We start from the raw sequence: 27,553 nt of genomic DNA on the forward strand, positions 1-27,553 counted from the left end.
TTTACATGCTCAAGAGATCTCATCTCCATTGACAATATTCTGTATTTGAGAATCTTCTCTTCCTTATATGACAGTCAGCCTCTCTCTTGAGTCAAACTCCAATTTCTTGCAATTGGAAGGGACATTTTTAGTTGGAGAAAGCAGGAGGAGGTAGCCCTAGACTAGGAAGCTGTGGGGGGTGAGAATGAGCTAAGGATGAAACACTGGGGCATGCTTCTGCTAAAAGAAGGCAGCTTCGGATATGGTACATTATGAACCCTTGTGTCAAGGAGTTTTCTCTTTCCATTTCTTGGCTCTGTTTCTCCTGTGTTTGCTCCATATCCAGGCAGCCTCCCTCCTCTTCCTCTGCTAGTAGCTTCCAGGACCATGAAAGCCTTTCAGATTTGTGTCCATTGTGGGAAAAAAGGAAGTCTGTCTCCCTAATAGCTGAAACATAAGTACAGAAATTGATCCTGATTGGTAAACTGGGGTTAAGCTCTATGCCTGTCTTAGCCAGAGTCTTCTAGAAAACAGAGCCTGAGGCAAGGATTAGAGGTTTTTGTTTTTGTTTTTTAATTTGGAAGGTGTTAAGCACATGGTAGCAAGGATAAGAAGAGAAGAGGGACGTGGAGCAAGTAACAATGTAAAGCAAATTGAAGTGGTAAGTTATTGCACTGGGCTATTGCCTCATGTTGAGATGTGGTTCTCCCAAACTGATTTCATAGTAATTTTATAAAATTTAAACCCCACGTTGTCACTTTCTGGTCTCAAATCCTATAGGATAAGGCCTGTCTCTTTAGTCAATCCAGCCAAGAATTCAAGGACTCATCCAAGAAAGGTATAAATTTTGCGAGGTGTATCACATGTCATTTCCTTGTATGATGCAAACTAAATCTGGGAGGATGAGTGGGAACTAACCAAATAAAGAAGTTGGGCTGGGCACGGTGACTCACACCTGTAATCTCAGCACTTTGGGAGACCAAGGAGGGAGGATCACCTGAGGTTGAGTTTGAGACCAGCCTGGCCAACATGGGGAAACCCGGTCTCTACTAAAAATACAAAAATTAGCCAGGCATGGTCGCAGGCAACTAATCCCAGCTACTCGGGAGGCTGAGACAGTAGAATTGCTTGAACCCAGGAGGCAGAGGTTGCAGTGAGCCGAGATGGTGTTACTGCACTCCAGCCTGGGTGACAGAGAGAGATTCCATCTCAAAAAAAAAAAAAAAAAAAGAAGTTAGAAGAGAAAATTGCACCATTGAGGACCAGAAATCATGAAATACCATGGAATATTTAGGGAACCATAAGGTCTTTATAGCTGGAGCAAAATATGCTTGGGTGGAAATTTGGGAGCCACTTCTAGACAAACATGAAATGTTCTATACTGGTCTGTACTAAGAAATTTACCTTTTTTTTTTTTTTCTTAGGGTCTTGCTCTGTCACCCAGGCTGGAGGGCAGTGGTGCAATCTTGGCTCACTGTAACCTCTGCCTCCTGGGTTCAAGTAATCCTCCCACTTCAGCCTCCCTAGTAGCTGGGACTACAGGCATGCACCACGATGCCCAGCTAATTTAATTAAATTTTTTTTTGAGATGAAGTCTCGCTCTGTCCCCCAGGCTGGAGTGTAGTGGCGCAATCTCCGCTCACTGCAACCTCCGCCTCCTGGGTCCAAGCGATTCTCCTGCCTCAGCCTCCTGAGTAGCTGGGATTACAGGCATGTGCCAGTACGCCCGGCTACTTTTTGTATTTTTAGTAGAGACAGGGTTTCATCATGTTGGTCAGGCTGGTCTCGAACTCCTGACCTCAGGGGATCCACCTGCCTCAGCCTCCAAAAGTGCTGGGATTACAGGCATGAGCCACCACACCCGGCCTAATTTTTAAATTTTTGTAGACAGAAGTTCTCACTATGTTGCTCAGGCTTACCTTTATTTTAAAGTTATGAGAAATCATTGAGGGATTTCAAGCAATGATGTGGTTTGATTAGACATGTTTTAGAATGATTACTCTAGAAGCAGTGGGGAGGCTAGAGAGATTAATCCAAATTACAAATAGAAACACCAGTTTGGAATCTTTTAAGCAGTTAGACAGTGCTAAGAACCTGATTGACACATTGGTAATGGAAATGGAGAGAAAAAGATAGACTGAGGAGAATATACAGGACTTTGTGACTGATTGGGGGAGGTAATGGATGAGAGGAAGATATTTAAGCTGGAGAAATGGGTAGATGGTGGTACCACTTCCTGGGTTATGGAATACAGATTTTATTGAAAAGATTATGAGTTGAGTTTTGGACATATTGACTTTGAAGTGACTGTGGGATAGCCAAGTGGAGATACCCAGTTGGACGTTGAGTATAATGATCTGGAGCTCAGGAGAGATTTCTAAGATAGAGACATAGAGTTAGAAGTGTTGGGGCTGGGAACGATGGCTCATGCCTGTAATCCCAGCACTTTGGGAAGCTGAGGTGGGAGGATCACTTGAGGCCAGGAGTTTGACACTAGCCTGGGCAACAAAGTGAGCTCCTATCTCTACAGAAAATTTAAAAAATTAGCTGGACATGGTGATGTGAGCCTGTAGTCTTAACTACTTGGGAGGTTGAGGTGGGAAGAATGAGCACAGTTCAACGCTGCAGTGAGCTATGGATTGGGCCACTGCACTCCAGTCTAGGTAACAGAGCAAGGCCCTGTCTTTAAAAAATAAATAAATAAATAATACAAATAAAATTAGCATTCAAAAAAAAAGTGTTGGGATGTCAATATAATAAATCAAACAGGCCAGGCGCAGTGGCTCACGGATGTAATCCCATCACACTCTGGAGGCCGTGGCAGGCAGATCACTTGAGGTCAGGAGTGTGAAACTGGCCTGGTCAACATGGTGAAACCTCATCTCTACTATAAAATACAAAAAAATTAGCCAGGCATGGTGGTGCACGCCTGTAATCGCAGCTACTCGGGAGACTGAGGCATGAGAATTGCTAGAACCTGGAAGGCAGAGGTTGCAGTGAGCCGAGATCACGCCACTGCACTCCAGTCTAGGGGACAGAGCAAGACTTCATATCAAAAAAAAAAAAAAAATCACTCGGACAAAATGTCTAGCTAGACAAGAGACTATGCCTACTGACACACCCCTAGAGAAGGACATTTCTGTCATCAGCAAAGGGAGGGAATAGTGCCTATGGGGTAAACAGAATAAACACACAGGCACTGATAACAAGCCAAGCCAGTGGGTAGGCTCTGAAGCATAACATAAGGCTTCCTGGAGCAGTAGTAAACCTAAGAAGTAAACTTCTTTAAAATGGCAAAGTATGGCTATATTCAGCCAATTAAAAGCAGGTGTATGAAAAGCTAGGATGACAAATTTGGAGTAAATGTACTAAAAAAAGTGACTGAGCTATAAGATATGAGTAATTGAAGATGGTTATTCTCCATTTATGGGTTTAGATTAGGTGAGTTCCTAAACCCTTCTCAGTTCCAAAATCCTGATTCCATGAGCTGGCATTGAAGAATGGGTAAGATTTGGAACTCTACAAACACTAAACCCTTCCTCCGGGAACTGCTCTCCTGCCTTTCCAGCCACCCCATCCATATGATTTTCATAAAACCTGACATCTCTGCCTACAATTGATTTAAGGGTGGGCACCTGACCTACCTGGGCCAATAAGAATCCTTACCCCAGGAATTTTACACCGAAAATGAGAAAGAGAAGACAGCTTTTGTCTGGGTGATGGAAACTGAATATATGTAAAATATGGAATTGACAGTAACCATGATTTGCAATCAGGTGTTTAAAAAGGCAGGGCCAGAATGAAGACAGAAACAGAGGTGAAAGATGGAGAGGAAAAAACAATTTGGGTTTCCCAAAGTCCTTCAAGACCTGGTCCCAGTCCACTGTGAGCATGTATCACAGCCCCTGAATTCCATGAGATACCCCCATATCCCTCTAATAACATCATCCTCCTTTGAGGCTTCAGGTAGCCCCAGTTGATTTCTAGTTATTTGCAACCTAAAGAATCCTAACATACTGACTTTGGTCAGAGCCCATATGGGAAGGAGAAAAGTAAACGGAAGTTGAAGCTATAAGGTAGGACTAGATATAATGAGGATCTTAAGTGCCAGGTGTTGGATTGTAACTGGAGTAGTGGCTGTGGGGAGGGACCTGATGGGAAATCCATTAACACAGAATCACTAACACTTTCATAAAATGTTATCAGGTTTAAAAATAAAACACGTTCAAAATCACTGTGGCACTGGCTTTGGTATTTAGCTTTCACCACATCGTAAGCAATTTTAATTAATGCTCATTCATTACTTTTCATTAGAAAGTTTTGTCTCCTGCTGTCTCCTTCCATGTGTTAACTATAACTCTCTAACACAAGCATCCTGTAAAATGCTATGTATGTTCAGGCTATCATTCATGGTAGACCCTGCCATCCTAAATACCTTGCCTCAATCATCAGTTCTCTTCCATTCCAATCAGGATTAGCCAAGATTATATTCACTGCAATGAGTCCTTTTAAAGAGACTGATCCTTTTATCTTTATCTTTTACAATCTAAAAGGATCAGTTTCCTTAAAAGGACTCTCATCCATCAAACAGTTCCAGCCTCATTAAATCAGAGACTGGAACAGTTGGTGGAAAGGTGTCTCCTTCTCCGGCTGAGACTTTGGTGAACTTGGCTACCAATCAAGATGCAGATTCCTCTCTGGCTCCAGGTATGGAAAGTGGTCACTATTTCTAGGGGGTGCAGCCCACCTGGTCCTTCTAGGCCATGTTATTGAAACAAGCTGATGCTCCCCAGATGGCAGATAGGCCTGTTGATCCAGGTCTAGGAGATGCTTCAGCATCAGATATGGCTCCTACAGTTCCATATCTTGCCGGTGAGAAAATAAATAGGTCCAAACCTCTATGAAGGCCCATTTGCCAATATCTATAATAAAAACACATATACTCTTGGCTGGGTACAGGGGCTCCCACCTGTAATCCCAGTACTTTGGGAGGCTGAGGCGGGTGGATTGTTTGAGGCCAGGAGTTCAAGACCAGCCTGGCCAATATGGCGAAACCCTGTCTCTACTAAAATACAAAAATCAGCTGGGCATGGTGGCACATGCCTGTAATCTCAGCTACTCAGGAGGCTGTAGGCAGTAGAACCACTTGAGCCCAAGAGGCAGAGGATGCAGTGAGCCGAGATTGTGTCACTGCACTCCAGCCTGGGAGACTATGTTTCAAAAAAAAAAAAAACAAAACAAGAAAAAAAAAAACCCAAAAAACAAACAAAAAACCCTCCACACATACTCTCTAGCACAGAAATTCCAGTTCTAGGAATTTATCCAACATACTTACATGTGTGTGAAACAAAAATGTGTAAGACTATTCATTGAACACTGTGTAAACAAAAGACAGAAAATAACCAAAAGCCATCCACAGTGAAGTACATTTATACCATGGAATACTATGCAGCTATAAAAAAGAATAAGTAGGCACTTTATATAGTGAAGAGGAATGACATCTATGATATGTTGTTTGGTTTTTGTTTTTGAGACAGAGTCTCACTCTGTTGCTCAGGCTGGAGTGCAGAGGTATGATCATGGCTGACTGCAGCCTCGATCTCCCAGGCTTAAGCAAACCTCCACCTCAGCCTCCCAAGTAGCTGGGACCACAGGTGAGTGCCACCACCACACCCAACTAATTTTTAAATTTTTTCTAGAGACTGGGTATCACTATGTTGCCCAGGGTGGTCTCAAACTCCTGGGCTCAAGCAATCCTTCTGTCTTGGCCTCCCAAATTGCTGGAATTACAGGCATGAGCCACTGCAACTGGCCTATATTATCATGTAATAAAAGTAACATGCAGGCTGGGCACAGTGGCTCACGCCTGTAATCCCAGCACTTTGGGAGGCCTACGTGGGTGGATCACCTGAGGTCAGGAATTTGAGACCAGCCTGGCCAACATGGTGAAACCCCATCTCTACTGAAAAATACAAAAATCAGCTGGGTGTGGTGGTATGCACCTGTAATCCCAGCTACTCGGGAGGCTCAGGTAGGAGAATCGCTTGAACCTGGGAGGTGGAGGTTGCAGTGAGCTGAGATCACACCACTGCACTCCAGCTGGGTGACAGAGTGAGACTCTGTCTCAAAAAAAAAAAAAAAAGTAACTTGCAGATGTGTTTGTATAGGAGGTGGCCATTTCTGCTTAAAAAGACAAAGGAGGACAGGCGTGGTGGCTCACGCCTGTAATCCTAGCACTTTGGGAGGCTGAGGCAGGCAGATCGCCTGAGGTCAGGAGTTCAAGACCAGTCTGGCCGGCATGGTGACACTCTGTGTCTACTAAAAATACAAAAATTAGCCAGGCGTGGTGGCGGGCTCCTGTAATCCCAGCTAGTCGGGAAGCTGAGGCAGGGAATTGCTTGAACCCTGGAGGCATAGGCTGCAGTGAGCTGACACAGTGCCACCGCACTCCAGCCTGGGCAACAGAGTGAGACTCCATCTCAAAACAAACAACAACAAAAAGACAAAGGAAAACTGTATATTTGTATTCGCTTAGATATAAATTTTAAAAAGCTGAATGGATACACAAAAAATTATTTAAAATGGTTGCCCCTATGCAGAAATCAGTGGTAGGAAATACAGGAAGGAGGCTTTTCACTGTATACAATTGTTTCCACCTTCTGGACTTTATACCATGTGAAAGCTTTCTCCATTAAAAAATACATTATTTTATTCTTTTTTGCAGCAACAGGGTCTCACTCTGTTGCCCACCTGAAATGCGGTGGTGTGATCACAGCTCATTGCAGCCTTAAACTCCTGGGCTCAAGTGATCCTTCTGCTTCAGCCTCCTGCACAGCTAGGACTACAGGCACATGCTACCACACCTGGCTAATTTTTTAAAAACTTTTTTGCAGAGATGGGTCTTGCTATGTTGTCTAGGCTGGTCTTGACTTCTGGTAAGTGATCCTCCTTCCTTGACCTCCCAAAGTGCTGGGATTACAGGCACAAGCCACTATGCCTGGCCAAAAATATAAAATTTTAATTAAAAAAAATAGGGTTGGTGATATTTTAAGTTATAGTTCCCAAATGCTGGTCTGCAAATCATGAATACCCATGAAGAATAATTTAACCCACCGTGAAAATCAGAAAAAAAACTATGTTGTTAATTTTTCATAATGCTGAATTCATTTAATTTGAAGGACCAGATTTTAATCTTAAGTACTTTTTATAGAGGTGTTAGTAGTCAGTACCTGTCAATGTAATGTTTATTTACAATGGGAAAAATTAAAAGTTGGCATCATTACACCAATTCCTCATATTTGAGTCCTGAAATTTTAAAGCATTCTAAATCACCAATTTACACTTGGCTTTTGTTCTCATGTCAAATACCTGTTTTTACACATTATTTCGGAAGGCATTCCTCCTGTGTATTTCATGGTGTCGACTAAGTGATGAGTTATAGCTGAAGGCTTTTCCACATTCGTTACATTCATAAGGTTTTTCTCCAGTATGATGTCTCTGATGTTTTTTAAAGGATGAATCATGCCTATAGGCTTTTCCACAGCGATTGCATTCATATGCTTTCACTCCCGTATGAACAGTTTTATGGTTGCTAAGGTGTATCCTCTGCCTAAAGGCTTTTCCACATTCTTTACATTTGTAGGGTCTCTCCCCAGTATGGATCCTCTGGTGATGCGTTAGATATGCTCTATGACTAAAGGTTTTACAACATGCAGTGCATGCATAGGGCTTCTCCCCAGTATGAATTCTTATATGTTCACTAAGGTGTCTAATCTGTCTAAAGGTTTTCCCACATTCATTGCAAGTAAAGGGTTTCTCTCCAGAATGAGTCCTCAAATGTTGAACCAAGCTAATGTTCTGGCTGAACGCTTTCTGACATTTATCACATACATAGGGTTTCTCCCCAGTGTGAGTTCTATGATGCTGATTAAGTGATGAGCGATGTCTGAAGGCTTTCCCACATTCCTCACATTCAAAAGGTTTCTCACCAGTATGGATTCTCTGGTGTGTACTGAGGGATGCACTTTGACTAAAGGCCCTTCCACATTCCTTACATCTGAAAGGTTTCTCGCCAGTATGAATTCTCATATGTTCAGTAAGGTGAATAGGTTGTTTGAAGATTTTTTCACATATATTACATTCATAGGTTTTTGTTCTTATGCAACTTGTTGGATGATTAATCAAATCTAATTTGTATGTGTTCCGCTTTGTAGGTGTATCATATTTATGGTGCCTCTGTTCAATAACAACATTCGAACGCACAATCATATTTTCCCCAAATTTGTTAGTTTCTTGGACTCTCTTCTTATGGGTCAAGAAGGCTTGTCTCACATCTCTCACACAAGTTTCCTGGTGCCTTTCTAAGACATCATCATATGTGGAGACTTTTCTCAATGTGGAATAAATTATATCATCTCTCATGAACCTTTCCATCATAAAGCCATGATATAAGCGCTCCTGTGAAATGGCACTCTTTGCAGTTGACTCAATGGTTTCCATTTTACTCTTCAAGTCTGAAATGAAAAAAAGCTTTGAAAAACCAATTGCTGTAGTGGTTATGGAACAGAGATTTAGACAACAATATGGATAAGTGCATGAGATTTTGACTATATTGAAATATGATTATCCTGCTTGGAGAAGTAATGGGAAAGCAAATTAAGAAACAATGAACAGGTTAAAAGTGTCATATTATATATATTGAGTCTTTTAGTCCAGCTCTAATAATACTAAGTAATAAAATTTCAGAGCTATGACTTAAGAATATAAATATTTTAATTGACAACTACTTTTGGAAAACAATCTCAGAAAGATAAAAAGATGTTTCCCTCCCCACTCTGGCAGCAGCAGGAGACATTATAGTTCAAAAAATACGGTTTGAGCTAAGAATATACACAAGAACATTATGCTGTCTTTCATTGAAACTTGTGTGTGTGTGTGTGTGTATATATATATATTTCTTTCTATGGTTACTAATATGTTCGTGAAAGTATTACTTATACAAAGGAGACTTGTAAGAAACCCAGACTGCTGCTAGGTTCCAGGAAAATCTCTTTAAGATTTTTACTTGATCAATTTGTTGCACCATTACTAGTATTTCAACTGACATGTCTGTATGTATTCCTGAAAGGTATAATTTCTTATAAGATTTTTTAGCCAACATAGATGGATCATTAGCAATTCAAAATGTCAAATTCTAAATGACGACAGACAATAATAATGTCTAATAATATCTACCCTCTGCAGGTCCTGATTCTGGTCTTGAATAGGGCAGGAGGAAAAGAAGATGACGGGGAAAAGAAAAGAAGCCATTTATGCATCCCTCCCTAATTCAGTATCCGAGCATGAGAGAGTCTCAAGCAAGTAGGGAAGAAGAGAGGATCTAGTTTTGAATGAAGTTAGGAGTTTTTATTATTGCACTGAACTAAATAGGCATTTTACTAAAGTCAAGACTGTTCTTGTTATTTAAAGGAATGGGATCATCAATGGAACTCTTTGAGATTTCATCCAGAGGCTGGGAAAGAACACTCATGGTAGCTTTTATTATTATTTTCATTATTGTAAGTTGAGGAAGAGAAAACCCAGGAAAATATACAATGATTGGATTAATAACAGAATAAAACAAGATGGCTGCATAAAAGGTCAATATTCAAAATCAGGTTTGTTATTACATACCAGCAACATAATTTTTTTTTTTTTTTTTTGAGGCGGAGTTTCGCTCTTGTTGCCCAGGCTGGAGTGCAATGGCACGATCTCGGCTCACTGCAACCTCCACACCCCAGGTTCAGGTGATTCTTCTGCCTCAGCCTCCCGAGTAGTTGGGATTACAGGCATGCAACACCACGCCTGGCTAATTTTGTATTTTTAGTAGAGACAGGGTTTCACCATGTTGGTCAGGCTGGTCTCGAACTCCTGACCTCAGGTGATCTGCCCACCTTGGCATCCCAAAGTGCTGAGATTATAGGCATGAGCCACCACACCTGGCCAGCAACATAATTTTTTAAAATATACCTGTTTATGACTGAGGCTTGGGGAAAAGGAAAGGAAAAAAATACCACCTACAATAGCAACAAAATGTAAGATTTTCAGAATCAATCTAACAAAAAATGTACAATATGTACAGGAGAAAATCCTGAAATGTTACCCAAAAAAATTAGGAAATATCAATAAATGGAGTGCTATATCATATTCCTGGACAGGAGGATTCGATAGCACAACAGTGTTAACCCCCCCAAAATTGATCTAGAAATTCAATTCTATTCCAATCAAAATGCCAGCAGAGTATTTGTGGGTGTGATTTGATGCTCTGATTACATAATTCAAATAAACGAACCAAGAATAACCAGAACAATTTTAAAGAACAAGGTGGGTGAACTACCTCTACCACATATTAAGTCTCACTATGAAAGTTTTTAAGATACCCTGGCATTAGAGTAAGGACAGAAAAACAAAATAATAAAACATAAAGAGAGGAACACGATAGAAAAAGAATATGCAAAACAGAAATAGACCCAAACATATAAAGAAACTTGACAGGTGACACAGCAGCATTAACTATTCCTGGACTGATTATCCATGTGGAAAAAGTTAATCAGATTTCCACCTCATACATACAAATGTATTTATATAAAATAAATTCCAGATGAATTAAACCTAAATGTGAAAAGCAAAACTTTGAAAATATAGGAATATGTAGAAACATATATGTATGATACACACATATGATAAAATGGAGGACAGCAGGGCACAGCAGCATGCACCTGTAGTCCCACCTACTAAAGAGGGTGAGGCAGAAGAATCACTTGAGCCCAGGACTTCGAGGCTAGCGTGGGCAACATAGCAAGACCCAGTCTCTAAAAACAATTTTTTTAAAAGTTTACAAAAAAGGAGAATAACAAGGCATAAAACGGTTTCTTAAACAAAAAGCACAAACAATAAAGAAAAACCTGATAAATTCAGTAACATTAAATTGAGAAACTCACATCTATCAAGACACTAATTTTGAAAAGTCAAAGATAGGCCACTGACCTAGAGTAAACATTTGCAAAACATAAAGCTATCAAGGATTATTATCCAGAATGAATACACACATACACACACACTTTTTTTTTCCTACAAATCAATAAGAAAAAAGATTATAGAAACATTGGCAAGGGATATAAACAGGTAATTAACAGAAGAGCCTGGCATTAGCGTAAGGACAGAAGAAGAGATGGATGGATGGTCAATGAACATGAGAAATATACTTCCTTTCACTAGTAATCAGGAAAATGAAAGAAACAAGATACCATAATCCAGTAAATTTACAAAAATCTTAAAGTTTGGCAATAACAAATGTTGACAAAGATGCTGAGTTATGGAAACTCTCAAGCCCTGTTAATGGGAGAATAAACTGGTGTAACTGCTTTGAAGAGCAAATTGGTAATATCCAGCAAAATGAAAGTGTATATATTCTACAACCCAACAATTTTGTTTCTACCAACTATCTTAGAGAAATACTTGCATTATGTATACAAGAAGTTATGGACACAAAGTTTTGCTGCAGAATATTTGTAACTTCCAAATTTGGAAACAATGTAAATGTCTATCAACAGGAAAATGAATAAGAAAATTGTGGCTTATTAACTCAATGGAAATGAATGAACTAGAATAACATACTGGGGAATATCACCAGTGTTGAATGAGAAAAGCAAAAGGAAGAAGTATATACACCATTTATTTAAAGAAAAAGAACATGCAAAACAATGCTATATATTGTTTAATATGTATACACTAATATACATGGACTGCTTTTACTACATTATACATGCAATAAAAGCATGAAGACATGGGAATGATATTTCAATGCAGAGTGGTTAAGGGGGACAGTGGAGCTTCAACTCTGTTTCATTTCTTAGTCTAAGTGGAAGCTACACATAAATGTGTTATAATGTTTTCTATGCCTTTCTGAAAGTCTAAAATATTTCACAATAAAATAAAAGCAAAGTTTGAGGAGACTGTTAGGGACCACAAGATTTGGTGAGAAGGAATCCTTTGGTAATTTCTCTTACAGGAGTTTTCATGAAGTAGCTGTTACAAAAACTTAAGATGTGTAAGTTAAAAAGAGAATGAGAATCGAAGCTGGAATTGTAAAATGAACATTGGCAAAAAGTAAAAATGGAGTGTAGGAAAATTAACGATTTGTACAATGCAGTGAGAGTCTTGGAAAGAGATTGATTTTCTGTGAAAATACCACATACATCTCACTGCTTAGAGAAAGCTTTAGATCGGCAGCCCTTAGGATACTGGAAAAAGGGAAAATCAAGCTCAACCTTAATGAGGACAAGACTGCTCTTTCCTCCAACTCCAGAAAGACTTTTGCAAGGGCTCAGTGAAGCAAAGGGGTAAGGAAGGGTGATATTAGTTTACTGGAGGCTCCGTACAGTGGTCTGAGCCCTCCCCACAGCCGAGGCTTTGAGCACTCTGACCTATATATTAAAATTCCATCTGCCTTGGTGATTTGGTTTGAATATTTATCCCCTCCAAATCTCATGGTGAAACGTGATCCCCAGTGTTGGAGGTGGGGCCTGGTGGGAGGTGTTGGGTCATGGGGATGGATCATTCACGAATGAGTGTCCTCCCCATGATAACGAGTGAGTTCTCACTCTGAGTTCACGTGAGATCTGGTTGTTTAAAAAGCCTAGCACCGGCTGGGCACGGTGGCTCACGCCTGAAATCCCAGCACTTTGGAAGGCCGAGGCGGGCAGATCACAAGGTCGAGATTGAGAGCATCCTGGCCAACATGGTGAAACCCCATTTCTACTAAAAATACAAAAATTAGCTGAGCGTGGTGGCACGTAACTGTAGTCCCAGCTACTCGGGAGGCTGAGGCAGGAGAATTGCTTGAACCCCAGAGGTGGAGGTTGCAGTGAGCCAAGATTGCACCACTGTACTCCAACCTGGCAACAGTGCGAGACTGTCTAAAAAAAAAAAAAGAAAGAAAGAAAGAAGGAAAAAGAAAAAGAAAAAGAGCCTGGCACCTCCTCCTTCACTCTTATGCTCCAGCTCCCACCATGTGATATGCCTTTCACCATGACTGTAAGCTTCCTGAGGCCCTCACCAGGAGCAGATGCCAGCGCCATGCTTCCTGTACAGTCTGCAGAACCATTAGCCAATTAAACTTTTCTTTATAAATTATGGAGTCTCAGGTATCCCTTTATAGCAACACAAAAACAGACTAACACACTTGGTCTCACCTGAACTGGGATCTCCTGGGCCTTCTTTCTCTGCCATCCATGGCTCTTCTCCTTTCTCTAATTGGGATATCACACTAGGTTTGGAAAGTTGATATCCTGCTTATGTAGTAAAAAAAGAGTGTGAATGTTTATGCTGATGTCTAAGAACCATCCCCAGAGTTTTGTTCGAGTCTTCTGGTATTCAGGGCCTCCACAAGTGAAAAGGGGTGGGTCTTTCTATTCTAACTCTGTGTAGTAAAGTTGTTCCCCAAGAAAGTCAAATCGGATATGCCCTCACTAGGTTTTCAAAGGGAATAAGACATCTTTAATACAGAACCCAAAATCAAGCCTCAAGGAATCCACACATCAACAATTTAAAATAATGACTCTCCTATAATGAGTGGGTTTCTGGATGCATGGATAGCCAAGTCTTACCCACTGACACCAAGTTGCTGTAGTTCTCCAGCATCACCTCTCGGTACAGATTCTGATAAGCAGGAGCTAACTGTCCCCACTCTTCCTGGGTGAAGTCAACAGATATGTCCTTGAAAGTCAACAATTCCTAGAACATCAAACACATTTCTGTTTAGCCGGAGACCACTTCTGTTAAGTTCCAAGGAGTTCTGATGGTATTCTAAATTCTGAGAGATTCTAAACTTACTTTTATCAGGAGCCTTCTCTAGATCTGTTTGGAGATCCTTTGATCTCCAAATCTGATCAACAAAACTGTCTGGAACTGTAGTCTGTCTGGATCTCTAATCTGGAGATTACTATAAATAATGTAACATATAGAAAGACAGATGGTGATACATGCCTAAGAAAAAAAATTAAGCAGAATAAGAGACATTGGGAGAACCACAGTGAGGGTAGGATAATCCTTTATGTAAAGTGGTTGGGGAAGACTCTCTAAAAGGGCGATATTTGACCAGAGACATAAATTCAGTAAAAGAGAGAACCACATGGAAATCTGAGAGAAGAGCATCCTGGGCAGGTGCAAAGGACCTAAGGTGAGAGCATCCTTGGCTTGAGGAACAGGAAAGTGAACAGCATGGCTAGAGGTAGCCTGGTTGATGAGAGAGTGGAAGGAGATGAAATCAGAGAGGTGGAGATGAGGAACAGGGTGGGATGGGGATAGAGGTTCCCCCACCACCTCACACACTTATTGTCACAAAGACCTATGCATTCTTACTGAGCCTGAATTCTGAGGCCCTGCTGGAGTTTAATGTAAAAATGAACAAAACTGTCTGGAACTGCAGTCTAATCCCTTTCTAAGCTCAAATGCTAAAAAGATAAAAAGGAAAGCCCTCAGCATTGGTGGCATGGGCTAATTAGAAGTATACTCAATCAAAAAGCTGTGTGACAGCCAGAGTTCAGCCACAGCTTTAGGAGGAGCCCCTCACCTTAACCACCAGAGAGACGAAAGGGTTTGGAAATAGAACAAACCAAAACAAATGAAGAAACTATATATGTGTGTGTGGGGTGTGTGTGTGTGTGTATATACATACAAAACACACACATATATGTATGTATATACACATACACTCCTGCCTTGGCCCCTCTAAGTGTTGGGATTACAGGCATGAGACACTGTGCCTGGTCAAGAGATGACTTTTTACTGTGATATGCAATTTCTGGAGAGATGAAGCGCTAATGCAGAGATGCTTAGCATCACACTGAATTTTAAGTAGATACCTGAAACACGTGGGCTCACTACAATAGCCACAGGAGATAGCTATAGAATTATCCTGGTAATGCAATATGTGTACTATAGTTTATGCAGTAGTGATTTAATACTGCATCTTTACATTTGTTTACATTTCTCTCAACTGCGAATGGCACCATGAATAGTCTGTACATACAAGCTTTGAAAATTTTAAACTTTTTATAATAGATACGTGTATCTGTTATGGTAGTAAACACAATAGACTAGTATCTACATATGTTTTATGTATTCATAACATATCTAACTTTTTCTTAATTTTTCGATACTCCTAGACCACACAGTCCATCTGCAAGTTTTTCCAAATTGTCACAAATCTCCAAAAAATGTTTCAATATATTTATTGAAAAAAGTCTGTAGAGAAGTGGACCTGCACAGTTCAAATCTGCGCTACTCAAGAATCAACTCTAGGCCGGGTGTGGTGGCTCACGCCTGTAATCCCAGCACTTCGGGAGGCAGATCACGGGCAGATCACGAGGTCAGGAGATTAAGACCATCCTGGCCAACATGGTAAAACCCCGTCTCTACTAAAAATACAAAAATTAGCCGGGCAAGGTGGCGTACGCCTGTAGCCCAGCTACTCGGAAGGCTGAGGCAGGAGAATCGCTTGAACCCGGGAGGCAGAGGTCGCAGTGAGCCGAGATCTGGCTACTGCACTTCAGCCTGGCGACAGAGCAAGACTCCATCTCAAAAAAAAAATAAAAAAAGAATCAACTGTAAATGAAAAGTCTACAAGTGAAAAATACAGTATCTACAAAATTCATTGGATGGGCTTAAAGTAGATTAGACCATGATGAAGATAAGATCAGTGATCAGTGAAACTTAAGATGGGTCAATAAATATTATTCAAACTAGAGTACCAAGAGGAAAAACATATGTGGGATAATATCAAGTGGTCTATTATACATGCAATTAGAATCTCAGGGCTAGGTGGGGTGGCTCATGCCTGTAATCCCAGCACATCGTAAGGCCAAGGCAGGAGGATTGCTTTAGCTCAGGAGTTTGAGACCAGCCTAGGCAACATAGGAAGACCCTACCTATCTCTACAAAAAAATACAAAAATTAGTCAGGCATGGTGGTGCACACCTGTAGCCCCAGCTACTCAGGAGCTCAGGAGGCTGAGGTAGGAGGATCGCTTAAGCCTGAGTGGTAGAGGAGGGAGGGAGGGAGAGATGGAGGGAGGGAAGGAGAGAGGAAGGGAAGAAGGCAAGAAGGAAGGGAGGGAGAAAGAGCAATCTCAGAAGACAGAATAGGTAGAAAAAATATTTGAAAAATAATGGCTGAAGATTTTCCAAACTAATGGGGAAAAAATCAACCCACAGATCCAAGAAGCTCAGCAAACCCCAAAAAGGATAAACTCAAAAGAAAATCACAGCAAGGCACTGTGGCTCATGTCTGTAATCTCAGAACTTTGGGAGGCCATGGCGGCAGATCACTTGAGGTCAGGAGTTTGAGACCAGCATGGCCAACGTGGTGAAACCCCATCTCTACTAAAAACAAACAAAAAAAAATAAAAAAATTTTAAAAAATAAGCCTGGGTGTGTCCTAGCTACTTGAGAAGCTGACATGAGAGGATTGCTTGAACCCAGGAGGTGGAGGTTGCAGTGGGCCAAGATCATGCCACTGCACTCCTGCCTGGATGACAGAGCAAGACTCGTCTCCAACAACAACAACAACAACAAATCACACCTATGCACATCAGATAAAAGTTGGTATAAAACAGACACATTGGCCAGGTGTGGTGGCTCACGCCTGTAATCCCAGCACTTTGGGAGGCTGAGGCGGGCAAATCACAAGGTCAGGAGATTGAGACCATCCTGGCTAACATGGTGAAACCCTGTCTCTACTAAAAATACAAACAATGAGCCGGGCGTGGTGGTGGGCGCCTGTAGTCCCAGCTACTCGGGAGGCTGAGACAGGAGAATGGCGTGAACCCAGGAGGCAGAGCTTACAGCGAGCCGAGATCGCGCCACTGCACTCCGGCTTGGGCGACAGAGCGAGACTCTGTCTCAAAAAAAAAAAAAAAAAGAAAAAGAAAAAAAACAGATACATCACATAAACAGAATAACAGCTGCCTTCTCATCACAGATAATACAATCTAAAAGATAATGGAACATTGTTAAAGTACTTAAAGAAAAAGCAGTCAACCTAGAATTCTTTATCCAATAAGATCCTCAAATAGGAATATAAAGAAATCTTTAGATCAATGAAAGTTGTGAGAATTTGTCACCAGGACACCCACATTATAAGAAATGCTAAACAAAGTTCTTTAAGCTAAAAGGAAATAATGCAAGATAGAAACCTGGAATGAAAGGAAAAAAGGAAGAGTGCCTAAATGGATAAATATGAGGGCAAATATGAAAGATGTGTTTTTTTCCATGTTCATAATTTGTTATAAGACAGTTTACTATTAAAAGCAAAACTAAGAATAATGTACTGTGGTGTTTTTACATGTAAAACAAAATGTATATTGACAAAATGCTAAGAGTGGGAAGGAGTATACGAAAATATAATGTAAGTCTTTCATATCATATGTGAAGCCATAAAACACTAATTCAGAGTAACTGTGGAATGTTACTTTTGTAACATGTGTAATGTTAAATACAATGTGTAACATTCCACAGTTACTCTGAATTAATATTATATGGCTTCGCATATAATATGACTGTTTTTAGTGGTTGTTAGAGTAACCACTAAAAACAAATCAAAGAAGTGGCCGGACTCAATGGTTCACGCCTGTAATCCCAGTACTCTGGGAGGCCAAGGTGGATGGATCACCTTAGGTCAGGAGTTTGAGACCAGCCTGGCCACCATGGAGAAACCTCATCTCTACTAAAAATACAAAAATTAGCTGGGCATGGTGGTGGGAACTTGTAATCCCAGCTACTCAAGAGGCTGAGGCAGGAGAATCGCTTGAACCTGGAAGGCGGAGGTTGCAGTGAGCTGACATCGTGCCACTATACTCCAGCCTGGGCAACAAGAGTGAAACTCTGTCTCAAAAAAACAAAACAAAACAAAACAAAAACAAAAAGCAGGCTGGGCGGGGTGGCTCATGCCTATAATCTCAGCATTTTGGGAGGGCAAGGCAGGCAGATCACGAGGTCAGGAGATCGAGACCACCCTGGCTAGCACAGTGAAACCATGTGTCTGCTAAAAATACAAAAAAAAATTAGCCAGGTGTGGTGGCACGCACCTTTAGTCTCACCTACTCAGGAGGCTGAGGCAGGAGAATTGCTTGAACCTAGGACGCAGAGGTTGCAATGAGCTGAGATCGTGCCACTGCACTCCAGCCTGGGTGACAGAGTAAGACTCTGTCTCAATTAAAAAAAAAAAAATTCAAAGAACTGTAGCTTAAAAGTCATTAGAGGACATAAAATGGAATACTGGAAAAATGATTCAATGCAAAAGAAGGCAGAAAAAGGCTGGGCACAGTCGCTCACACCTGTAATTCCAGCACTTTCGAAGGCTGAGGTGGGCAGGTAACTTGAGGTTAGGAGTTTGAGAGCAGCCTAGCCAACATGGTGAAACCCCATCTCTACTAAAAATACAAAATTAGCTGAGCATTGTGGCAGGCGCCTATAATCTCAGCTACTCGGGAGGCTGAGGCAGGAGAATCATTTGAACCCAGGAGGCGGAGGTTGTAGTGAACCGAGGTCACACCACTGGACTCCAGCCTGGGTGACAAAGTGAGACTCCGTCTTTAAAAAAACAAAACCAAACAAAAAATAAGAAGGCAGGAAAAGAGAAACATAAAAACAAAGGCTAGATAGGATAAATAGCAAACAAAAACAAAAGTATACACTCAGACCCAACCATACTGATTGCTTTATTTTTTATTTTATTTTATTATTTTTTTTTTGAGATGGAGTTTTGCTCTTGTTGCCCAGGCTGGAGTGCAGTGGCACAATCTCGGCTCATGCAACCTCTACCTCCCGGGTTCAAGTGATTCTCCTGCCTCAGCCTCCTGAGTAGCTGGGATTACAGGCACACGCCACCATGTCTGCTAATTTTGTATTTTTAGTGGAGATGGGGTTTCTCCACGTTGGCCAGGCTGGTCTCAAACTCCTGACCTCAGGTGATCTGCCCACCGGGCTCCCAAAGTGCTGGAACCTGTGTGAGCCACCACATCCAGCCACTTTAGCTTTTTACAGTCTCAGTTTCCTCAAATAAGAAGTTCAAATGCTAATATCTGCCATCTAGGATTGGAATATATTGCAGCTTTATTTATAGTAATATGGAAGAAGTAACGATAATAGTCTAAAGAGTTATCGCTACATTCTCCTATCTGGAATTTTTCACTTCCTACATTTATCATAAACTGATGGGATTAAAGGATTACATTTTTAAAAACTGAAGTACAATTTACATACAGGAAAATACACTAAGAAAGTGTATAGTTTGGGCTGGGTGCAGTGGGCTTATCTGTAATCCCAGCACTTTGGGAGGCTGAGGCAGAAGGATTGCTTGAGCTCAAGAGTTTGAGACCAGTTGGGCAACATAGTGAGACCCTATTTTTTTTGTGTCATTTTTTTAATTGGCAGAGTATGGTGGCATGTTCCTGTAGTCCTAGCTACTTGGGAGGCTTAGGCAGGAGAACTGCTCAAGCCCAGGAGTTCGAGGTTGCAGTGAGCTATGATTGTACCACTGCACTGCAGTCGGAGCTACAAAGTGAGACTCAGTCTCTATAAAAAAAAAAAAAAATTTAAAAAAGGTGTAGGGGCCGGGCGCGGTGGCTCAAGCCTGTAATCCCAGCACTTTGGGAGGCCGAGACGGGCGGATCACGAGGTCAGGAGTTCGAGACCATCCTGGCTAACACGGTGAAACTCCGTCTCTACTAAAAAATACAAAAAAAGCTAGCCGGGCGAGGTGGCTGGCGCCTATAGTCCCAGCTACTCGGGAGGCTGAGGCAGAATGGCGTAAACCCTGGAGGCGGAGCTTGCAGTGAGCTGAGATCCGGCCACTGCACTCCAGCCTGGGCGACAGACAGAGACTCCGTCTCAAAAAATAAAATAAAATAAAATAAAATAAAAAAGGTGTAGTTTGATTTTGACATATGTAATATCATGTAATCAAATCAAGATAGAGAATATTTCCACCATCTCAGAACGGAACTCATGCCCCTTTTTAATCAGTATTCCACTCCATGCCGAGTTGATCCACCAGTTGATTCCACCCCACCCCCAGATCTCATTTTAAGACGAGATCACTATTTTTTTTTTTTTGAGACGGAGTCTCGCTCTGTCGCCCAGGCTGGAGTGCAGTGGCCGGATCTCAGCTCACGGCAAGCTCCGCCTCCCGGGTTTAAGCCATTCTCCTGCCTCAGCCTCCCGAGTAGCTGGGACTACAGGCGCCCGCCACCTCGCCCGGCTAGTTTTTTGTATTTTTTAGTAGAGACGGGGTTTCACCGTGTTAGCCAGGAGGGTCTCGATCTCCTGACCTCGTGATCCGCCCGTCTCGGCCTCCCAAAGTGCTGGGATTACAGGCTTGAGCCACCGCGCCTGGCCCAGATCACTATTTTTTAAAAAGAATATATGGTCTGTAGTTGTTAGGCGTAGTGTTCCTTCCATAAGTGTTAATTAGGTTAAATTGGTTGATAGTGTTGTTCAAATCTTCTGTATCCTTGATGAGTTTTTGTCTACTCATCAATTACTGAGAGGAGTGTTAAAGTTTCTAATTATTGTGATTTTGTCTATCTCCCTCTTTAGTTCTGTCAATTTTGCTTTATTTTGAAGTTCTGTCATCACATGTATAAACACTTAGAATTGTTGACCCTCTTATTATTATGAAATGTCCCTTTTTGCCTAGTAATATTTCTTTTCCAGAAATCCACTTTGTGTGATATAATATACGCCTCCAATGTTCTTTTAATTATTGTTTGTACAGTATAGCTTTTTCATCTTTTTACTTTAAACTTGAAACTCCATCTCAAAAAAAAAAAAGCTAAAGTAATTGCCCCAGATCACTGAGTAACTAGAAATTAGATGTTGTACCATCTAATTTCAGAACTCCAGTTCATTTCACTTAAAACTCTTCTGTCCTCCAATAAGATCTCCTCTTTAAGTCTTTCTCTCACATTTATTTTGCAATTTTTCTTCCATTTCATCGATGTTTCCAATAGGCAGTACAGACTATCCCATTTGTGACACCGTGTTGTAGCTGCTCTCAGTGGCTACTCTAGCTTTCCTGCCCAGCCTGTCTGATGTGTGTACTGTGTGGCCTATTTCTTCCCTACTCACTTCTCCTTTGGTTCTGGTTTGACCTCTGTTCTGAATATTACACTTAAGGTCACCTCTCCAAGTTCACAGTAATACGTGTACATCACTAAGAAAGTCAGAACCTTCTTACCCATTTTGATTTTGAGTATTTTATTGAGATTTCTCTTAGATCTCAAGTGGTATCAATTGGTTTTTAGGGGCTAGAATTATGTCACTCATTTCACTTTCTTTATAGAAAGTAGCATAATACTAGATGTAGATGTTGGTGAGAAACAAGAGTGACATGGAGGGAGACCCCTACGAGTAGGGAAATTGCCACCACTGGAGCCCAATTTTCTGTGAAAGGGCAACTTGCATTGAGCTCCCCAGGTTGAATTTGTTAGTCTTAAGACAGGATATATACCCTAAAAAAACAAGCAGCAATGTCAAGAAAATGAGACGAATCCCTACTCACATGGGATTCTGCTGTCGGGAGTCCAGGGGTCACTTCATCCTCTAAACTTTCTCTCTGGGTCTTTATGTCATCAGCATCCGAGACAGCAGAGCTGGGGAAGGTAAAGAGCCATGAGCTTTTCATCTCCCAAAATCACCCAAATAGAGAAACTGCCTGCAGACCCACTCAGTGTGGCTTCTCCCTGAAAAGGTTCACAAAGGGGGACATTGAGAGTGACTCAAGAGCAGCCTGAAGCCTCCTTAATGAGGAGGACCTGCTGCAAGTTGCTTTGGGCATTAATGTTTCCCGATGATTAAAAACTATGTATGAGAGAACAAAGTATTTAAATGGAGAATTCTTTAAATCCCACTCCCCCTCCAAAAAACTCTACCAATGGTCAATACTGGTCCAAAAGCACAGCTCTAACAAGCCATTCCTTTGTTCAAAAATCATCAAAGGTTCTCCACTGACAAGAAAGAAAAATCCAAACACTTCACCATGGACTTCAAGGCACTCTACAATCTGCCCAAAGCATATTTTCTCAACAATGGGTACTGCTACACTACCATCTTTTATACATGGGACACACCCACCCATCACATTCTTAGTCAGTCAGGCTAAAGATTCTCAGTCGGACTAAAGATTCCCCATTTTCTTCAAGGCACCCACTTGTGTATCCTTTCCCCAAATCTACACAAAAAACCTAAGACATTCTTCAAGGCCCAAATCAATGCTACCTGCTCTGTGAAAATTTCTTACATACATACAACCAGGCCGGGCGCAGTGGCTCATGCCTGTAATCCCAGCACTTTGGGAGGCTGAGGCAGGTGGATCACGAGGTGAGGAGTTCGAGACCAGCCTGGCCAATATGGTGAAACCCCGTCTCTACTAAAAATACAAAAACTATAACAATGTAAAAGGTAATTAAGGTCATAAACTTCGGTGAAACCCTTGAAGTCCAAATCTTCTTGATATTGTGAATTGTACCCCTTCCAGTTTAGTTTCTTCTGGACTTTCCTTACTTAACTGACTACCTTTTAAAATTTGCATACATTATGATTAAAGTTGGGCCTCTACTCTGATGATTCCTACTTCCTCTTTCCTGTTTTAAAGTGCAAACTAACATTCAAATAAACATTACCATCAGGTAGTGCAGACATTTGTATGCATTTCCTTGATTCAATTTGTTGTGACCTTACCAGTTTTGAATTGGAATTGCACCATTTCGTAGATAAAGGAAACTAAGTATATTGCTGCACTTTTCAGTTTTCAAAGCAGTGTTTAAAAATTGCATGGTTTTAATTTTTTTAACTCAGTTTAAAAAGACTAAAACATTCTTTCAAAAGAGGCATCTAAATGTGTTCCTAATTTTGTATATGGGCTTAGATTTTGTAACCAATGAAAAAAAGCTGCTATCAAATATGAAAAAAAAAAACACAAAAATTAGCCGGGCATGGTAGCGGGCACCTGTAGTCCCAGCTGCTCGGGAGGCTGAGGCAGCAGAATCGCTTGAGCCTGGGAGGCAGAGGCTGCAGTGAGCCGAGATCGCGCCACTGCACTCCTGCCTAGGCAACAGAGCAAGACTTCGTCACACACACACACAAAAAAAAATTCCAACCGGAATAAAGTGTCCGGTCTCTTGTGTTCCAAAAGGACTTTTCTTTTTTTTTTTTTTGAGACGGAGTCTCGCTCTGTCGCCCAGGCTGGAGTGCAGTGGCCAGATCTTAACTCACTGCAAGCTCCGCCTCCCGGGTTCACGCCATTCTCCTGCCTCAGCCTCCCGAGTAGCTGGGACTACAGGCGCCCGCCACCTCACCCGGCTAGTTTTTTTTGTATTTTTTAGTAGAGATGGGGTTTCACCGTGTTAGCCAGGATGGTCTCGATCTCCTGACCTCGTGATCCGCCCGTCTCGGCCTCCCAAAGTGCTGGGATTACAGGCTTGAGCCACCGCACCCGGCCTCCAAAAGGACTTTTCTTAGGCTGCTTTCTATTATTTTGAGGTGTATGCCTGTCTCCATCCACTAGTAATCAGAATTAGAGATAATTATTCATTTTTCCATCTTTTAAGATGCTTAGCCGAAGTCCCTGCCTGACACGGCTAAAACAATAAATATTGGCTGAATGTATAGCATTAAAGGTATGAACTAAAACACCACATGAGACACATGACTTCCTCCATCCTTCTATTTACTGCTAACCAGACCACTAAAGAAGGTGTGATTTTTGGGCATCACTCCCACAGTTCAGGATAACATGAGAGTAATCTGGCATGTCATTCCTGCCTCTCAGCAGATGAAAACAATGATACTTGTGATAAATATTGGGCTGGGGCGAAAACAACTGGAACGTGTGCAGGAAAACCCTAAGAGGACTTAAGGAGGGCAGAAATCTTAGACCCCTGTCTGTGAATCACATTCCCACACTCAGGCACCACTGGCGGAGAACACCATGTATTCTGTCTTCCTGCCCCATGTGGTATCTGAAGATGGGTGATGAGCAGCTGAAAGCATGTGTCACAAGGAGTTCATGCTGAAGCCCAAGATTTTCCCTCACAGCTGTCCCCTTCCCAAAAACCACAAGAAATGAACCCCAAAAAACCTTCTCTCCCTCTTTCTCTCCACTTCAATGAAGTGTGTACCCATCTTTTCCCACACAAATGAGATCCCCTTCTTCCCCCTCCATCAGTCCATTCTCACCCTTTCCTTCAAACATTTTAGTCACATCCTCCCACAGGGGCAACCCCTCTGTGGCCTTCTTTGGATGCTGCAACTTCACCCAGGTGCTGGCCTTGGTAGGCAGGGTGATCAGAAGTTGCTGTGGCATGATGACTGCCTGACTGGACTTGTCCACTTCTGGTGAGGAAATTGCCAGAAGCTCTGATGAGAGGCTTCACATCTGTGGGGTGTTGCTCAGATTCCAATCATCTGCCCTCAGGACTTTGGTGTGTCCCTGCAGCACCAGGACCTGGGGGTTCCTAGAGGCTGACGTGACTAACAATTCTGGAAAACGAACTCCCCTTTAAATCAAGCACTTTCTTTGGGAGGCAGCCAGTTAGTTAGGTTTGAGTTCATGTCTCCATACTCTTTAAAGGAGCAAAAGGGAAGGGAAGAGGGATCCAGAAGCACTTGTCTCCAGAACTCCAGAATCTGCAGAAACATATTTAAAACTGCAAAACACCAAAAAAAGAGAACATGTTATCCATGCAGGAATAAATTTAATACATGTTCCTGGATGTGGCTCCATCTCCAGGTCCATACATACACACACAAACATGCAAAGGTGTACAAACATGCACAGACCCTGCCTTCTCTTCCCTCCTTGTAAGCTGCGTGCATCTTCTGCCTGGATACAGACGGGGTTTAAGAAGGCAGGCTTTGAAATTAGACAGCTTGGCTTAGAACTCTGACACTTGCACTTAAAAGCTCTAAGACACTTCAACTCTCAGCTTCAGTTTCTTAATCTATAAAATGGAGATAATAATTGTATTCTATAGAGTTGTAGTGTTGGTTGAGACAATGCTAGGCATACAGTAAACCCTTGACAAACATTGTTTTTTTTTTTTTTTTTTTTTTTTTTTGAGGCGGAGTCTCGCTCTGTCGCCCGGACTGGAGTGCAGTGGCTGGATCTCAGCTCACTGCAAGCTCCGCCTCCTGGGTTTACGCCATTCTCCTGCCTCAGCCTCCCTAGTAGCTGGGACTACAGGCGCCCGCCACCTCGCCCGGCTAGTTTTTGTATTTTTAGTAGAGACGGGGTTTCACCGTGTTAGCCAGGATGGTCTCGATCTCCTGACCTCATGATCCGCCCGTCTCGGCCTCCCAAAGTGCTGGGATTACAGGCTTGAGCCACCGCGCCCGGCCGACAAACATTGTTATACACCTGTTATCATATTGCTGAATCACAGCATTAGTTTTTAAAGTTGTTTTTAGAAACAATTAAATCTGAATTTAAAGTTCAAAATATGACATAATAATGACATAGCTGAATTTTGGCATGAGCAAGCAGTGACAGCCACGTCACCACCCACGCAGATGGCCAGCAGCTGGCAAGTTCCTTTGACCCACACTGGGAAGATGCATCTTGGTTTCAGAAATATTAAGATTGGGAAAGAGGGTATGTCTTCAAATGGTGTAAATGTAGTATAATAAGGACTACTGTAGAATGGTAATAGGCAAATTTGGTAACAACTCAAATCCATCATTTCAACCAACCCCTAGAATCTAACCAGGTGCTTTCACCGTGACCAAGTCCAAAGTATACGGCACCCCAAGAACAGTCGGAACTATGTGGGAAGGGAGCTGGCCTAACTTTTTGAAGTTTGTTGGAGAAGGATGGGTATGTGTGTGTGTGTGCGTTTGTGTGTGTGTGTGTGTGTGAGACTATATGCAGAGACAGGAGCTGCGTGTGTTCTAGAAATTGGAGCTTGTGAAACATACCCCACCCTTGAATACATAAAAGGTCTTGTTACCAAAGTGCAGGAATTTTCGAATCTTACTTGGGAAACAGTTAATGGCTGAGAAGCTTCATACAGAATATGCCCCACCCTCACAGTGCTCCTAGACATGCCACCCTCGGGCTTAAAGACTGCACATAGACTCCTACTCACCACATCCGCCTTGGACCCAGGTAGGACCAGAGATGGGGGCGTGGGAGCGCTCGCTCTTGAGGTTTTCAGCAGTAGAGTGTCTCTTTAGAGACGGACTGAGTGGTAACAGATATTGTTCCCTCCCAGCCTTTTACAGACAGACCACATCTCCACTCAACGCAATCATTCCCCAAAAAGCGTCCAGTGTTGAGGTCGGCTTCCTTCGGAAGCCCAGAGGACCCTCGGCCTCCGGAGTGGACGAGGCTCTGCTCCAAATTCCCATCAGCGGCCTGCCCAGGCGGGTGGGCTTTCCCAGCCGCGCCCCCAGGAGCGAGGCTTTGAGGGCCGGAATGGGAGGTGTGCCCTGAGCCGGCGTCTTGCAGACCCGGGCGAGAATACACCTTCCTGGCTGCCGCTTTAACACGGGACCGGCGGCTGCAGCCAAGCCCACCCAGCCCGGCCTCTTAGGCCGCAGCCGAGCGTCTCGCCTGGCCTCTGCCCTCCGGCCGCGCCCTCCCGGCCGCTAGCACCGCCGGCCGCTCTCGCTTCAGCTCTGGTGGCTCCGGGGCCCACCCCACGCGGTCCCGCTGCAGCAACAGCAGCAGCCACAACCCGCGCGTCTTCCGGCGGGTTGTGAGCCCGGGCCGCCGGCTCCGCCCACGGGGGGCGGCCGCGGAGCCAGCCCTCTCCCGGGAAGCAGCGCGCGCCCTCGAACCCGGAAGCTGGAAGCCGCCGGAGCGCGCCCCCGAGGGCCGCCCGGAACCGTGGATATCGGCCACGCGGCCACGCAGCCACACCGCCCCACATTTCCTCACAGCGGTCCTTGGGAGACCTCCTTCAGCCTTTCCGGTGAAGCGCCTTCTCTGTCATTCATTCATTAACTCATTCATTCAGTTATCTATCCTGAGCGTGTAAGATCTACCCCCACATTCTTATAGGCCCTAAGTATACAGCAGTTAACAAAATGCAGTTCTGCTTTCTTGGAACTTAATTACATTGAAATTAACTGACAGTAACAAATAGAAAAATAAATAGATAATACCCCAGGCGATGGTGAGGACCATGAAGAAAAGGAAAGCAGAGTGGGGAGATGGTGGGCTAGGATATTTGTATCAACCCACTGTAGAAAACAACAATAAAATTAAAAAATAAAATTCTGGAATACATATATATGTATGTGTGTGTGTATATATATATATATATAATTTTTTTTTCTTGAGACGGAGTTTTGCTCTTGTTGCCCAGGCTGGAGTGCAATGGTATTATGTCGGCTCACCACAACCTCCGCCTCCTGGATTCAAGCGATTCTCCTGCCTCAGCCTCTGGAGTAGCTGGGATTACAGGCATGCACCACCATGCCCAGCTAATTTTGTATTTTTAGTAGAGACGGGGTGTCTCCATGTTGGTCAGTCT

At 42.6% G+C, this 27,553-nt stretch overlaps 1 protein-coding gene across 1 annotated transcript; it reads right to left on the bottom strand.

Moving 5' to 3' along the window:
- Window positions 1–7,066: 7,066 nt before the first annotated feature.
- ZFP69 (ZFP69 zinc finger protein) lies at window positions 7,067–26,843 on the bottom strand. Its single transcript, XM_033226952.1, is given in 7 exon segments — window positions 7,067–8,492; window positions 13,212–13,307; window positions 13,626–13,752; window positions 21,580–21,659; window positions 21,662–21,670; window positions 24,255–24,724; window positions 26,162–26,843. Coding segments are annotated over 6 exon segments (1,578 nt in total). The 5' UTR covers window positions 24,382–24,724; window positions 26,162–26,843; the 3' UTR covers window positions 7,067–7,353.
- Window positions 26,844–27,553: the final 710 nt, after the last annotated feature.

Source organism: Trachypithecus francoisi, unplaced genomic scaffold (genome assembly GCF_009764315.1).
Source record: "Trachypithecus francoisi isolate TF-2019V2 unplaced genomic scaffold, Tfra_2.0 Lachesis_group12, whole genome shotgun sequence".
Lineage (NCBI taxonomy): Eukaryota > Metazoa > Chordata > Mammalia > Primates > Cercopithecidae > Trachypithecus > Trachypithecus francoisi.